We start from the raw sequence: 14218 nt of genomic DNA on the forward strand, positions 1-14218 counted from the left end.
TTATAAAAAAAATCTCTTAATTAATGGAGTAGAGCATCATGTTCCTAGTACTAATCCGTTGGCATCCAATGTAAGCCAAATTGTAGATCAGATTTCACCATGTAGTTAGAACATACATCTTGACCAGTGTTTGGCATTGTGGCTATTTAGCAAGGACAGAGAGTAAGTAATCGTAACCACACTTTTCAATTTTTAACATTCAAAATTTCACCCTTTTCAATTTTACTAAGTGAGATTACTTACTTTTAGGTTCACTGATGATGGACTGATAAGTCCGAAAACGTTTTGAACGTAATCCGTTTGGATTTTTAAAAATTTTTATAATTTTTATTAAATATACCAACTACACTAGGGAGTTTTACTTCATGTTAATTTTATTTAACTAGATGGTATACAGCCAACCTTCGGGTATTATCCCGATATATATATATATATTATATATATATATATATATATATATATATATATATCGTCGGCTTACTGCCAAAACCCGTGACTATGTTGGTGAATATATATATATATATATATATATATATATATATATATATATATATATATATATATATCAAGCAGTAATTCTTGAGGATGCAGTCAATTTTTGGCCCACAAGAATATATATATATATATATATATATATATATATATATATATATATATATATATATATACACTGTGTCCGTAAAGTATGGAACAAATTCTTTTTTAGCTAAACAGAGCATTTTAAGAAATAATCCTGAAACACGTCGATTTTTGATTTTTATTTACCGTATTTTAAAACAATATTCTAATATACAGGGTGAATTACTTTCGAGTAATGACTTTAAATGGAACACCCCCATTTTGTCTCAATTTTCGGATTACTCTAGCTGAGCTGATTCCAAAAATGTATCACATGTTGATTCAAATTGGTACAGGGTGGACAAAAATACAATAGATTTGTGTGTGTTCATACAGTAACGCGTTAGTTAAATTAACAATATTTTCAAAAATACTTATTTTATTTTTGATATTTTAATTATATTTTAATTTTAATTAATTTTTGATATTGTTTAGTTGAATATTTTAATTTAATATCAAAAATTAATTAAACTTTAATAATATGAGCATACACAAAACTATTGTATTTTTGTCCACCCTGTACCAATTTGAATCAATATGTGATACATTTTTGGAATCAGCTCAGCTAGAGTAATCCGAAAATTGAGACAAAATGGGGGTGTTCCATTAAAAAAAAATGACGGTGACGTCATTACTCGAAAGTAATTCACCCTGTATATCAGAATATTATTTTAAAACACCGTAAATTAAAATCAAAAATCGACGTGTTTCAGGATTATTTCTTAAAATGCTCTGTTAGCTAAAAAAGAATTTGTTCCATACTTTACGGACACAGTGTATATATATGCAGTAATAATTATTATATTTGATACTAATTGTTTCTTTCATCAACATTTATTTTGCATATTAAATGAATAATTTTTTATTCTTTTATTTTGTGGTTGGCATGTATTTACTTCGTTTTACTATGTAAATATCTGGATCTCTTTGAGTTTTTTTAATTCAATAAATATTTTGTTAGTGTATGCTATTGAATTTTATTTATTTAATTCTCTTTACAGCCCAAGATTTATTATTTGTGTTTCGTTATGTTTGTTGTAGCAGTATTGCTAATTTTTCTGTTATTGTGTTATGTCTCTTTCGTTAAATGTTCCTTTGTAAATTTAATTGGTCAAAATTTAATGGCGCCCACTTTTTAGTTATATATATTTAGTATTCTCGTTTTCTTTGAATCCAAGTGTCAAACCATCAGTTAATTATTATCCATTTATCTTTTTTCTGTTATTGTTCTAGTAGCCCTATTCATTTTCCATCTTTTATTGCAACAAGAGCCCAACCCCACGAATGACGCCCACATCTCTTTCGACTTAAGCAACGCGGCCATTGTATCGCAAATGTAGGCGATTGGACCTTTCCATCTTAGGTCATTTCTTGTTCCACCTAAGGATAATATCGTCCTGATCCTTCTTGTTCAGCCTTTATGACCTCTTGTCCATCCGATCTTTATAACGTTCGATGCTATAGTTGTCTATTGCGATATTATTTACATTGTAAAGTGCTCTTTTGACGAGCATGTACTTGGTTTCGCCTATTTTAAGCCCTTTTTTCGTGCGTCAGAATTAATTTCCTTTACCGTTTCCCACCAGTTTGTTTAGTTTGCCATCCAGTCTTTGTTGATACAGTATTCGTGTACTCTCTTGGGTCAAACTATCCAAATTATAACTTCTTTTTTCCAAAGTTTCTTCTTGTTGGGGTTGACAATTTGTTTGATTATGTGTTATTTTATATCTAAATGGACAGGTTACTTTTGATTTTACGACATAATGATCTGAACCACATGTTATTCCTCTGTATGCTCTTGTGTCCTGTACTTGCATATTAGTATTTTGTTTTATGATGACATAGTCTATAATTGATTTTAAATTTCTTGTAGTTTGGGTCCAGGTGTACTTGTGTACATCTCTATGTTTAAAAAATCCATTGGTTATTTTTAATTGATGGTTTTCACATATTTCAATTAGCCTCTCACCATTATCATTCTGGTTTATTTCTCCGTAGGGACCTACCACCTTATTATCTACTTTACGACCTACTCTACTGTTCAGGTCTCCCATAACTATCTATTCTCTTCTATTTCCAATTTTCGTAATTTCGTCGTTAACTTTAGCAAAGAACTCATCTTTGTTTGTGTAAGGTTCATCATCACTGATTGCATAAACCCCAAGTATCGTAATAGGTGTTTCTTTTATCGTTATGTTTACTCTTATTATATTTTCGTCTATTGCTTCAAAGTCAGTGATTTTATGTTTATGTTTTTTGTGTATTAGAACGGATACTCCTCTTTTCGCTCTCTCGTGTTTTGAAACTCCGCTGAATATATGTACATAATTGTTTACTTTTTCTATACCTATTCCTTTCTTCTTTGTTTCGGTTAAGACAACTATATCCATATCTAGTTTTTTAATTTCTTCAGTTATTTCTTCCATCTTTCCGCTGATACTCTGCACATTCCAGGTGCCAATGTTCATAATCCTTTTCCGTCGCCGAAGTCGTTTATTATTTAATCCGTCCGAGATTCCGAGGCAATCTTTAGGCTTTTTGGTATTTTTCTAATTTTTACAAGTGACAGGGAACCGGCCTGACGTCTTAACCCCCTACCTGGAAGACCGGGTAATTTGTAATCAAGGTTTTCTTCCTTTAGATTGGTTGTTTTACAGGACTAAAGAGCCCAATCTGCTCCTTTTCTTTCGCCGTCGATGTTTCTTCGCCAACCAGAATCCACAACCGCCCATTTTAGATCCGATTCTGCAGTGGTATGCCGAAAAAACAGGCCTGCCACTTCCGCCATTGACGCCGAACCGAAGATCCTCTTCTACGCCGTCTCCGCCGTTGTGGTCTTCACCCGTATCCCTGGGCAGGAATTTTGTATACTACATTTAGAAATGTAATTGGTCTATAATTCTTGCATTCCCCCTTATCTCCTTTCTTATCTTTCTTATAATATTTTATATTAACTGTATAAGGTCAACTACCCATTCCTCTGAGGTTTGCTCTTTGGTCCATATTAATATTAAATAATGAATTCTTCCCCATATTTCGGATCCTCTATGTTTTAATAATTCTGCCGAAATTCCGTGCGTCCCTGGCGCTTTATTGTTTTGTAGTACTTTATTATCTGCACCTCTTCTTCATAACTCGGATTTTCAATGTGCTGCTCCTCACATTATAATATATCATCTCGTTTTGTTCATTTTCATTATCTGCGTTTAGGTTTTCTTCGAAGTATTATTTCCATGTCCTTTAAATTTTTTTGCTTCTCTCTTAGTAGCTCTCCGTTCTTGTCTTTGCATATCGTAAATTTTGGTCTAAATGACTGTGTGTATTTTTTTATTTGCTTATAGAATTTTCTGCCTTCGTGTCTGTTGTTATGCTCTAGGATTTCTTGTACTTGTTTTTCCAAAGACTCTCTTTTTTTCTTCTGCATATTCTAGTCGTTTTTATTATATTCTCGTTCTAACTTTCCCTGCCATTTCTTGTGTTTCATTGAAGTTCATTCATCATCATATCATTCCGCATTTATTTGTCTCTTGGATTTTCCGACAGTTTCCTCTCCAGATTCCGTGATTATTGATTTTAATTGTCTCTATTCCTCTTCTGCAGTATGTTCCTCTCTGTTCCGTTAAGTTTTATTTGTAGAAGCATTTTGATATTATTGTTTCTTGGTGGGGTATCCGCAATACATTCTGACATTAGTTATGTCTGTTGCTCATCTGTTTGAGATGAGGATGTGGTCAATTTGATTGGCTTCGGTGGTTCGTAGTATTTTTCACGTTCCCTTATCGATTTGTTTTCTGTGTTAGTTAGTACTAACAACTACATAATGATTTGCCACTGCGAATGGGGAACTTGCATAAATTTTAAATTCGAAAAAAATGTTATAAATCACAACAGAACATAATTTAAATTATATATCAAAGAAAATGAAGTTGTTTTTGTCTTTCGTTTGGCACCTAAAGACGATTCTAAATTCAAATTATAGCAGCAAGCCCAAAACGCGTCGTGACGTCAGATTATAATGTTTACATTCCGCACCAACAAAGTAAACAAAATTGTATATAATTTTAAATGAGACATTATAAACGTCAGTAGAAAATACAATGATGTGACGTCACAAGTGTTTTTGATCGTTTGAAATGATTTAAATACATAGAAGATTTTAAATTTGTACTTAGTTATTGTAAGGTTTTAAGGCGTGAAATTTTGGAGCCTTATTTTTAAACGAAACTGAACATTATTATGTAATAAAAAAATGTGTAAGTTCCCTTTTGTGCAACCCTAAATTCATTTTGACTGGTTTCGGTATTAATGTAGTGGTTTCTCCTTGCCTTATACATACTTACACGGTTGACCTATTTCTCGGTTCATCCGCATTTAGTGCCAGTTTTCCAACCCTAGGACAAAATATTACCCTCTATCACATCACTTATCAACTCATCCGCCCGAAGCCGTTGTGATTACAAATTACAAATAATAGTAAAACTAAAAAGTGATGCGTTTATTTTGTGTAGTTGTTTATAAGAAATAAGGAATTGATTCTATATTTTTTTAGGTGGAAAAGAAAGATATAAAGGAAACAATAAGTAAAAATGTAGACACTAGGCGAATAAATAGAAATACTGACATCAAAAAGGATTTTAAAAAAGTTGTTGATATAAAGAAGGAAAACAGCAAAGTCTCGGATAGAGATAGACGACAGCGTACAAGATCTGTAGATGTTAAAAAAGAAATTAATAAATCGAGTACCGTTAAGACAAAACCCACTTCATCAGTGGAAGTTAAAAAGAGTTCAAGAATGTCCAATGTAATTCGCAAAAACGTTGACATATTAAAAAGTGCTAACAAGGGTACTCCGGTTGTACATAATAAAACTGTTAAAAGTCACACAGAAGAAAGCAGCAGACGCTCTAGCAGAAACTTGGATACTGCCAAAAAACCTAAAACCCATACTCAAGAAGCAGTAATAGAAGATAATAAGAGTGGAATTGATGCAAAAGGAAAACAGTTAAGTTCAAAAAATATAAAATGTAAAAATACAGGACTAAGAGGAAAGATGACTTTAACGAAATCAAATCCGTTAAAAGTCTTGAAATATAAGCAGAAAATGGAAGATCGGCCTCCAGATTTAGTTAAAACAGAAAACAAATGTAGTGAACAATATAAACAAGAAGAAATAAATAATGATACTGTAATGGAAACGAAAACAATTCAAACGAGAATAGAAGATCAACCTCCCGACGTACCTAGTGTAGAAACCGTTAAAAAAATCATAGTTAACATAGAACCTATTGAAAAAATTAATCAAGAAAATGAATGCAGTGACGAAGATCCAGATGATAAAGGTTTAGTCATAGATGAAGATTATAAAGAAAATGAAATAGACAGTAAACAAAGTGTTAGTCAAAATGAAATAGAAGATAAAAAGGTTAACTCAGAAATCATACCGGAGAGTATTGAAGGCAGCAATCATTCTAAGGATGTTCACGCGAAACAAACAGTGACAGATGTAGATGATTTAAATGAAGTGGAAGAAACAGTTGATCTAGTAGTAGAAGCTAATGTACAAACAGTTGATTTAGAAAATATAACACAAAGTACACAAGATGAAAAAATAGTTGAAAGTTCGGAAACTGTACCTGTGCCTTCCGATGTAATTGATGAGTTGAACACAGTACCAGAATCTGCTGAAAATCACCCAGAACATAAAAGTAGTGAGAAGGAAACAATAGAAAAAGGACAAATTATAGACAATGTTACTATAAAAACCATTACCAAACGTAAAGACAAGGAAAGTGTTAAGGAATCGGTACACACTGCTAAAGATGAAACCGAAACAATTAAGAAAACCACAAAAACTAAAAGTAGTACAAGAAAAGATGTCAAAGAACAACACTTACGAACAAAATGTGAGGACGACGTGTTACCAAGATCTCAAAGACCTTCTAGAAAGACGAAAGAAGCTGCAGCTATCTACATGGAAATATTAAGCCACAAATTAGTTAATGATAATCAAAAAGATGATGACAACGTTTCTATAGATAGCTTTCCGGAACTTCCTAATGTTAAAAAAACAGAGCAGCGTGAAATAGAACTTAAGGCAAAGGCAAAAACGTCTAAGGAAGAAAATAAGGACAAATTGAAATCGAAAAATGAAGATGTCGAAAATATCGTAGATAAAGAAGATGTTAAAAATACAAATGCAGAAGTAGTTGTGGATGATAACTCGACAGGTAATGAGGGAAAGAGTACAAGTAAATCAAAACACAAATTTACTGGTAACGACGAAATAATTCCGAAAACCAAAAATAAAGAAGGTAAAATCGGTAAACGTAAACCTATACCAGATAATCTCGTTGAGTCAGATGACACTATTGAGTCAAAAATGATAAAATCGGATGCTGAAAAACAGACATCGACAACCGATGTTAAAAATACAAATGCAGAAGTAGTTGTGGATGATAATTCGACAGGTAATGAGGGAAAGAATACAAGTAAAGCAAAACACAAATTTACTGGTAACGACGAAGTAATTCCGAAAACCAAAAATAAAGAAAGTAAAATCGGTAAACGCAAAACTTTACCAGATAATCTTGTTGAGTCAGATGACACTGTTGAGTCAAAAATAATAAAATCGGTTGCTGAAAAACAGACATCGACAACCGATGTTAAAAATACAAATGCAGAAGTAGTTGTGGATGATAATTCGACAGGTAATGAGGGAAAGAGTGCAAGTAAAGCAAAACACAAATTTACTGGTAACGACGAAGTAATTCCGAAAACCAAAAATAAAGAAGGTAAAATCGGTAAACGTAAACCTATACCAGATAATCTCGTTGAGTCAGATGACACTGTTGAGTCAAAAATGATAAAATCGGATGCTGAAAAACAGACATCGACAACCGATGTTAAAAATACAAATGCAGAAGTAGTTGTGGATGATAATTCGACAGGTAATGAGGGAAAGAGTGCAAGTAAAGCAAAACACAAATTTACTAGTAACGACGAAGTAATTCAGAAAATCAAAAATAAGGAAGGTAAAATCGGTAAACGCAAAACTATACCAGATAATCTCGTTGAGTCAGATGATACTGTTGAGTCAAAAATAATGAAATCGGATGCTGAAAAACAGACATCGACAACCGATGAAGTTCATGTAGTATTAGAAGCATGTGGCATTTTACAGCAGTCGGAATCGTCTGTTGAAAAAGATAGTGTTGTGGAGGAATTAAAATCTGAGTCGAATAAAGAGGTTATGCCAGACCAACCAGTAAAATTAACTAGACCAAAGATAGAAAAATCTGAATGTATGGAATCACCAAAAGCTGCTATAGAAGAAGCAAAAGTCGTAGAAATAAGCGAGGATACAGAAAATAAAGAAATAATAGATGAAGACCTAAAACAGAAGTTAAGACAAGTTGAATACACAGACAACGTAGATTTAGTAGTAGAAAATGTAACTCCAAAGTTAAAAACATTTGAACAAAAGGAAACAACAGACTTAGTTGAAATGTCTGTGGTTGTGCAAGAGCCGACACCAAAGTTAAAAAAATCAGAGCAAAAGGTGAAAATAGAAACAGTTGTGGTACATACAAAGACTAAATTGAAGACTACTCATCAAACTGAAACGCCAGACAAATTATCGGAACATACTCAGCCAAAAACAAGAAAAGTTGATCAAATTGAAACATCAGAACCAGTCACGAACGATTTGCCATCAAAACTGAAAAAAAGTCATACCAACAATGCAGAAGTTTCAGCTGAGACCAAGGATAAGTTGATGGATAAGGAGAAGATAGTTTCGAAGCCAACAGCAATTAACGAATCTCCCAAGAGAAAATCAAGAAAATCAGATGCACCAACGAGAAGATCTGATCCTCTGAAGGTATCTGAAACTACCGAAGAGAGTAAACCTAGGAGGTTTACTCGACACTCGCTTCACGCCACTCGAAGCGAGGATTGTGATTCTGACGAGTCGTTCCATATTGATGTTAAGGTACCGAGAAAGAAAAAGAATACCAGAAGTCGAGGGTCCCAAAGAAGTGCAAAAGGTAAGTCGATCTAATCGTAATGAACCGTAAGTGAATTTTTTCTATGAGATTGTCTATTGCCCTTAGTTAAGATGTACGCTTCTTTAATTGTTTTAGAAGAAAATATTTATAGTCTAGTAAAATAAGATTACACTACATGTAAATCAAAATGTAAATTCGTACAGGTTGGAACAAATTGTATGTCAAAGTTTAGGTGAGTACAAAAGATATTTTCAAGAAAGTACCCAAATCATAATAGGGGGTCATTGTTTAAATAATTAAAAAGGGGTAATTTTTGCACAATATTTACTTTTTTAACTGCTGAGGTAATTTGCATTTTAATGAAAGTCTTTCAAGGTTATTTTTTCTACAAAGCTGAAGGACAAATCTTTCACCTAAGACTTACTAAATTAAATTTGACCCCCAATTTATTTAAATAATTATATATAAAATTTAAAAATCAAATTTGCAAAAAGCTATTTTTTGCGTTTTAAATAAGCACTATAAATTATTTTATTATTTAATAGGAGAAGTTGCGCTATATTACCAGTATTAGGCAAAAAAAATTGGTTAAAAAATATTTAATAATTTATGAGATATTTCATTTGTTTATCCAATGTTACTATATTTTCAATTGCAAAAACGCGGTTGTTGCCAAAAGAACATAAAACTGTGTAAAACCTCGTTACTTTTATTTTTATGTATATTTTCGGTAAATGTATTGATACATTTAAATTTCAATTTAACTCCCCTCTAAAATGACATTTGAAAATTGTTCTAATTTGTTTATAAATTCGTTTTTTAATAACTTCACGGGGATTAAACATTTTGAAATGCTGTTCCAATAATCCGGTTCCTGGGAATTTTTCACCAATTAACAAATTTTTTTTTGTCGTTTTTTCTTCTTTTTTTCCTTATAGTAAAAGATATAGTTTTGCTTATAGAGGGGGTTTCATTAAGAATGTCCAATCTCTGAGTTGTCGATTCTAGAACTCAAAATATTAAGATTTAACCAAAATCACTTCAATAAAATATGGCACCTTATTGAGTTAGAGGGTGTTTTATTTAAAAATTATTTTTGCTCAGTATTTCAAAACTATTCGACATATCCTTTTCATACTTGGTAGAAAGTGTAGGTACTATACACCCTATGAAATTATGTTAAATACAGGTTTCCGGCTATTACCAGAGGCGTACGACAGGCGGACAGTGGAATGCAAATGGTTGACCCTTCCCAAATTCTACGTCACTGGCGAAATTGCCATTTCAGCGCAATTTTTAGATTCTCCCATACTCTCAATGTAAATAACTTACTTTTCCCTCGTAACGATATAGTCATTAGGTTTCGAGATATTTGCAGTTAAACATGTAACGGCACATTTATTTTATTTTGATTAAGGTTTTGTGCCGCTTAATTTTTAATTTCAAATATCTCGAAAGCTAATGATTTTATCGTTAAGACTGAAGAGTATATTATTCATTCTTAACGATAAAATCATTCGTTTTTGAGATATTTGAAACTAAAAATTAAGCGGCACAATATATTAATCAAAATAACTAAATAACTGTACCGTTACATGTTTAACTTGAAATATTTCGAAAACTAATGACTTTATCGTTACGAGTAAAGTGGATGTTATTTACATAGACAGTATTGGAGAATTTAAAAATTGTGCTAAAATGGCAATTTCACCAGTGGCGTAGAATTTGGGAAGGGTCAACCATTTGCTTTCCCCTGCCCGCCTGTCGTACGCCTCTGGTAATAGCCGGAAACCTGTATTTAACATAATTTCATAGGGTGTATAGTACCTAAACTTTCTATCAAGTATGAAAAGGATATGTCGAATAGTTTTAAAATACTGAGCAAAAATAATTTTTAAATAAAACTCAATAAGGAGCCATATTTTATTGAAGTGATTTTGGTTAAATCTTAATATTTTGAGGTCTAGAATCGACAACTCAGAGATTGGACATTCTTAACGAAACCTCCTCTATAAGCTCTATAACTTTTACTATAAGGAAAAAAAAAGAAGAAGAAAAAACGACAAAAAAAAAATTGTTAATTAGTGAAAAATTCCGAGGAACCCGATTATCGGAACAGCATTTCAAAATGTTTAATCCACGCGACGTTATTAAAAAAAAACAAATTAGAACAATTTTCAAATGTCATTTTAGAGGGGAGTTAAATTGAAATTTGAATTTATCAATACACTTATCGAAAACACACATAAAAATAAAAGTAATGAGATTTTAAGCAGGTTTATATTCTTTTGGTAACAACCGCGTTTTTGCAATTGAAAATATAGTAACAATTGAAAAACAAATTAATTATTCCATAAATTATTAAATATTTTTTAACCAATTTTTTTTTGCTTAATACTGGTAATATAGCGCAACTTATATTAAATAAAATAAATTTATAGTGCTGATTTAAAACGCAAAACATATTTTTTTGCAAATTTGATTTTTAAATTTTATATATAGGGGGTCAAATTTAATTTATTAAATCTTAAGTGAAAGATTTGTCCTTCAGCTTTGTAGAAAAAACCCTAAAGGCCTTCATTAAAATGTAAATTACCTCAGCAACTAAAAAAGTAAATATTGTACAAAAATGACCCCTTTTTAATTATTTAAACAATGATCCCCTCATATGATTTGGATACTTTTTTAAAAATATCTTTTGTATTCACGTAAACTTTGATATTCGCGGTGTGCAAGTACTTGGAAGGGAAACGAGAAACGACCGTGCGCGAGTCGCGGAGAAATATTGCAACTATTTTAAATAATTCATATTGTCAATTGAAATTGTCAAATTGACGTATATTTCATACCTTCTGTCACTGAATCATAAAAATTATATATTTATCCACAATATTGATATGATATGCAATTAGTATAGAAAGGTAAATTTAATTAAATGTATTTTGCTTGCAGTACGGCATTTTAATAACTAATTTTATTTACTACATACAATTGTTTTCGTTTTCATAACATAACCTGAATCTTATTTTTTCTTCTTATTATTTTTTTGGACTATGGCCTTGACAATTATCCAGTAACCAGGACTAATATAATTGGCCAATATAATTAAAAGTGCGAATAAAAGTACAGAGCGTAGAAATAGGGGTCGCTATGCCGAACTTGCACGGTCCCAATACAATTTGTTTCAACCTGTACGGAATTACATTTTGATTTTTATTTTATTTTATTAGGCTAATATTTTTATAATTGAAGAGGCGAGTGCAAGAAGATGTTCAGCTTTATTCTGTAACTACAAATCGAATAGAAATGAGTCAAGTCGAATAGAGATCAGCAAGTCTGATCGGAATTTGTAGGAACTGGTATTCTGTAACTCATCTCGACCTCTACTATCGAAACGTTGAGTAGAAATTGATTTCGAGTAGACAAGCCTTGTCGAGATCACATTTGGCGTTATTATTGTTGTTTTGACGTTTATTTGTTAAATTACTTAGCGATTTTAGTCTGTATTGGTATTTATTTAGATAATTGTATATTTAATTTTAAATACCAATAATTATACAGCGGCAAGGTTAATAAAAATCATTAAACATTTTAAGAATTGCTACTCTAATTAATTTACTGGTAGGATGTGTAGATTTGAACGTATCTAGTGTAAAAACCAAAACTTTTCTTAGGGAAAAAACTTACTTTTACCGTGCAAAATCTACTATGTAATTTAAATGCTCAGCAGATGTTTTTTCTTTGGTGTTCGTGTTCCGAATCGGTGTTCCACTTGCCATTTTTTATTCTTATTGTGTTGAATTTGTCAAACTTAACCAAAACAATCCAATTTTTTTCTTTTTTGATGAATTCTTCGCACAGAACACTTATTTCACTTTGCAGTGCGGTGTTGCCACCTCCTTCTGAGCACGTCAAATAGAAGTTGTCGTTTTCTATTTACACTGATTACGATGTGAGTTACGGAATGCCAATCCAAACAGGAAAACGACGCGATAAATATCCAACATTTCGATTTCGGGTAATTACGATTCGACTTGGTCATTTTTATTCGATTTGTTAAAATTTACAGAATAGGGCAGATTATGTGACAAAAAGTTAGTTCTAAAATAATTTGACTTAAGTTTAAAGTCGGGAATTGTTTTTAGATATCCATTTTTCTTTTCCAAATAACATAAATGTAATTAAACAAACTGAAAAGTCTGAGAACATGCAGAATTCACCATTATAATAAAAATTAAAATGGTGAATAGTTATTTAAATCTGAAACTTTTCTTGTTGAAATTTCTTTCTAGTACATACTTAATCTGCGACTTTTACAAGTTTCTTTCTGTCCTTTTCCTAGACGAATGAAAACGGAATGTGACTGCATAGAGTAGAGTCCTTTTTGTTTTCTATATTCGTCGTCAACTGTCTTATAAATTGTAAAAGTCACAGATTAAGGATGTATCCCATAGCCTTATCATCGTGTATATTTAAAACCATGGAAAAAATGATAAAGAACAGGCTTGAATATTGGCTAGAAAATGAAAAAATATTACCTGACTCACTATATGCTTTTAGAAAGGGAAGATCTTCCTTAGAGCCCCTAACGATACTAGTAAATGACATCTATCTAGGATTCACACACAAATACAGCACTTTGGCCACATTTTTGGATATAACTTCAGCATATGATAATGTTCAAATAAATATACTAGAAGAGAAGCTCATCAATATTGGTCTACCAACCTCCTTTGCCAACTTCATAAAATCAGCTTACTCTAATCGATCAGTTTCCTTAAAGATAAATCAAGAAATTTCGGAATCAAGAATATGTAGATCTGGATTACCACAAGGTAGTATCCTGAGCCCAATCCTCTACAGCCTGTACACAATGGACATAGAAAATGTTATATCACAAAAGTCCAAAATTATTCAATACGCCGATGATGTTGTTATTTACACCAGTAGCAAATCAGAGGACAAATGTATAGAAAATATCAACACTGAATTTACAGAAATCCAAAAATGCCTAGACAACATGGGACTTTCCATATCCGAGTCCAAAACCAATATATGTATTTTCTCTAGAAACAGAAACAACTATCAAAGACAATTAACAATGGGAAAATATAAACTCTGTATTAGTAACTCTGTAAAATATCTTGGTCTGCATCTAGATAGAAAACTATTATGGAAGGACTGTATCCACCAAATTATCAAAAAGACAAGTAATTCTATAAATATTTTAAGAGCGTTTTGTAAAGCAAAGTGGGGAGCAGACCCAAATACGGCTTTACTATTCTACAAAACAATGGTACGATCAATAATGGATTATGGAAGTCAACTCTATGGAACAGCACCAGATACACATCTAAATAAAATCGAGATACAACAAAATAAATGCTTAGGAGTTTGCCTGGGATATTTAAAGTCAACGCCCACAAACATTATACAAGCTGAAGCCGTGGAACCTCCTCTTAAACTAAGAAGACAACTATTGAGCAGAAAATTCATGATAAAAACCATTTCCAAAAAAAACTTCTTACCTCAATAGTATACAGTCACTAACAGTTCAAGTTTTGACCCATAGATACTGGCACTTCAAGAAAACC

The 14218-nt window shown here is 31.9% G+C and overlaps 1 protein-coding gene across 3 annotated transcripts in view; it reads left to right on the top strand.

The window, feature by feature from the left end:
- Positions 1-14218, top strand: part of LOC126889377 (titin) — a 251639-nt gene that overhangs the window by 59898 nt on the left and 177523 nt on the right. For all 3 annotated transcript variants that reach the window (XM_050657632.1, XM_050657631.1, XM_050657633.1), the window contains exon 4: positions 5168-8663. In XM_050657632.1, the coding sequence (XP_050513589.1) occupies positions 5168-8663 (3496 nt within the window). The remainder of the gene's footprint in view (positions 1-5167; positions 8664-14218) is intronic.

The sequence above is a fragment of the Diabrotica virgifera genome, chromosome 8, assembly GCF_917563875.1.
Source record: "Diabrotica virgifera virgifera chromosome 8, PGI_DIABVI_V3a".
Lineage (NCBI taxonomy): Eukaryota > Metazoa > Arthropoda > Insecta > Coleoptera > Chrysomelidae > Diabrotica > Diabrotica virgifera.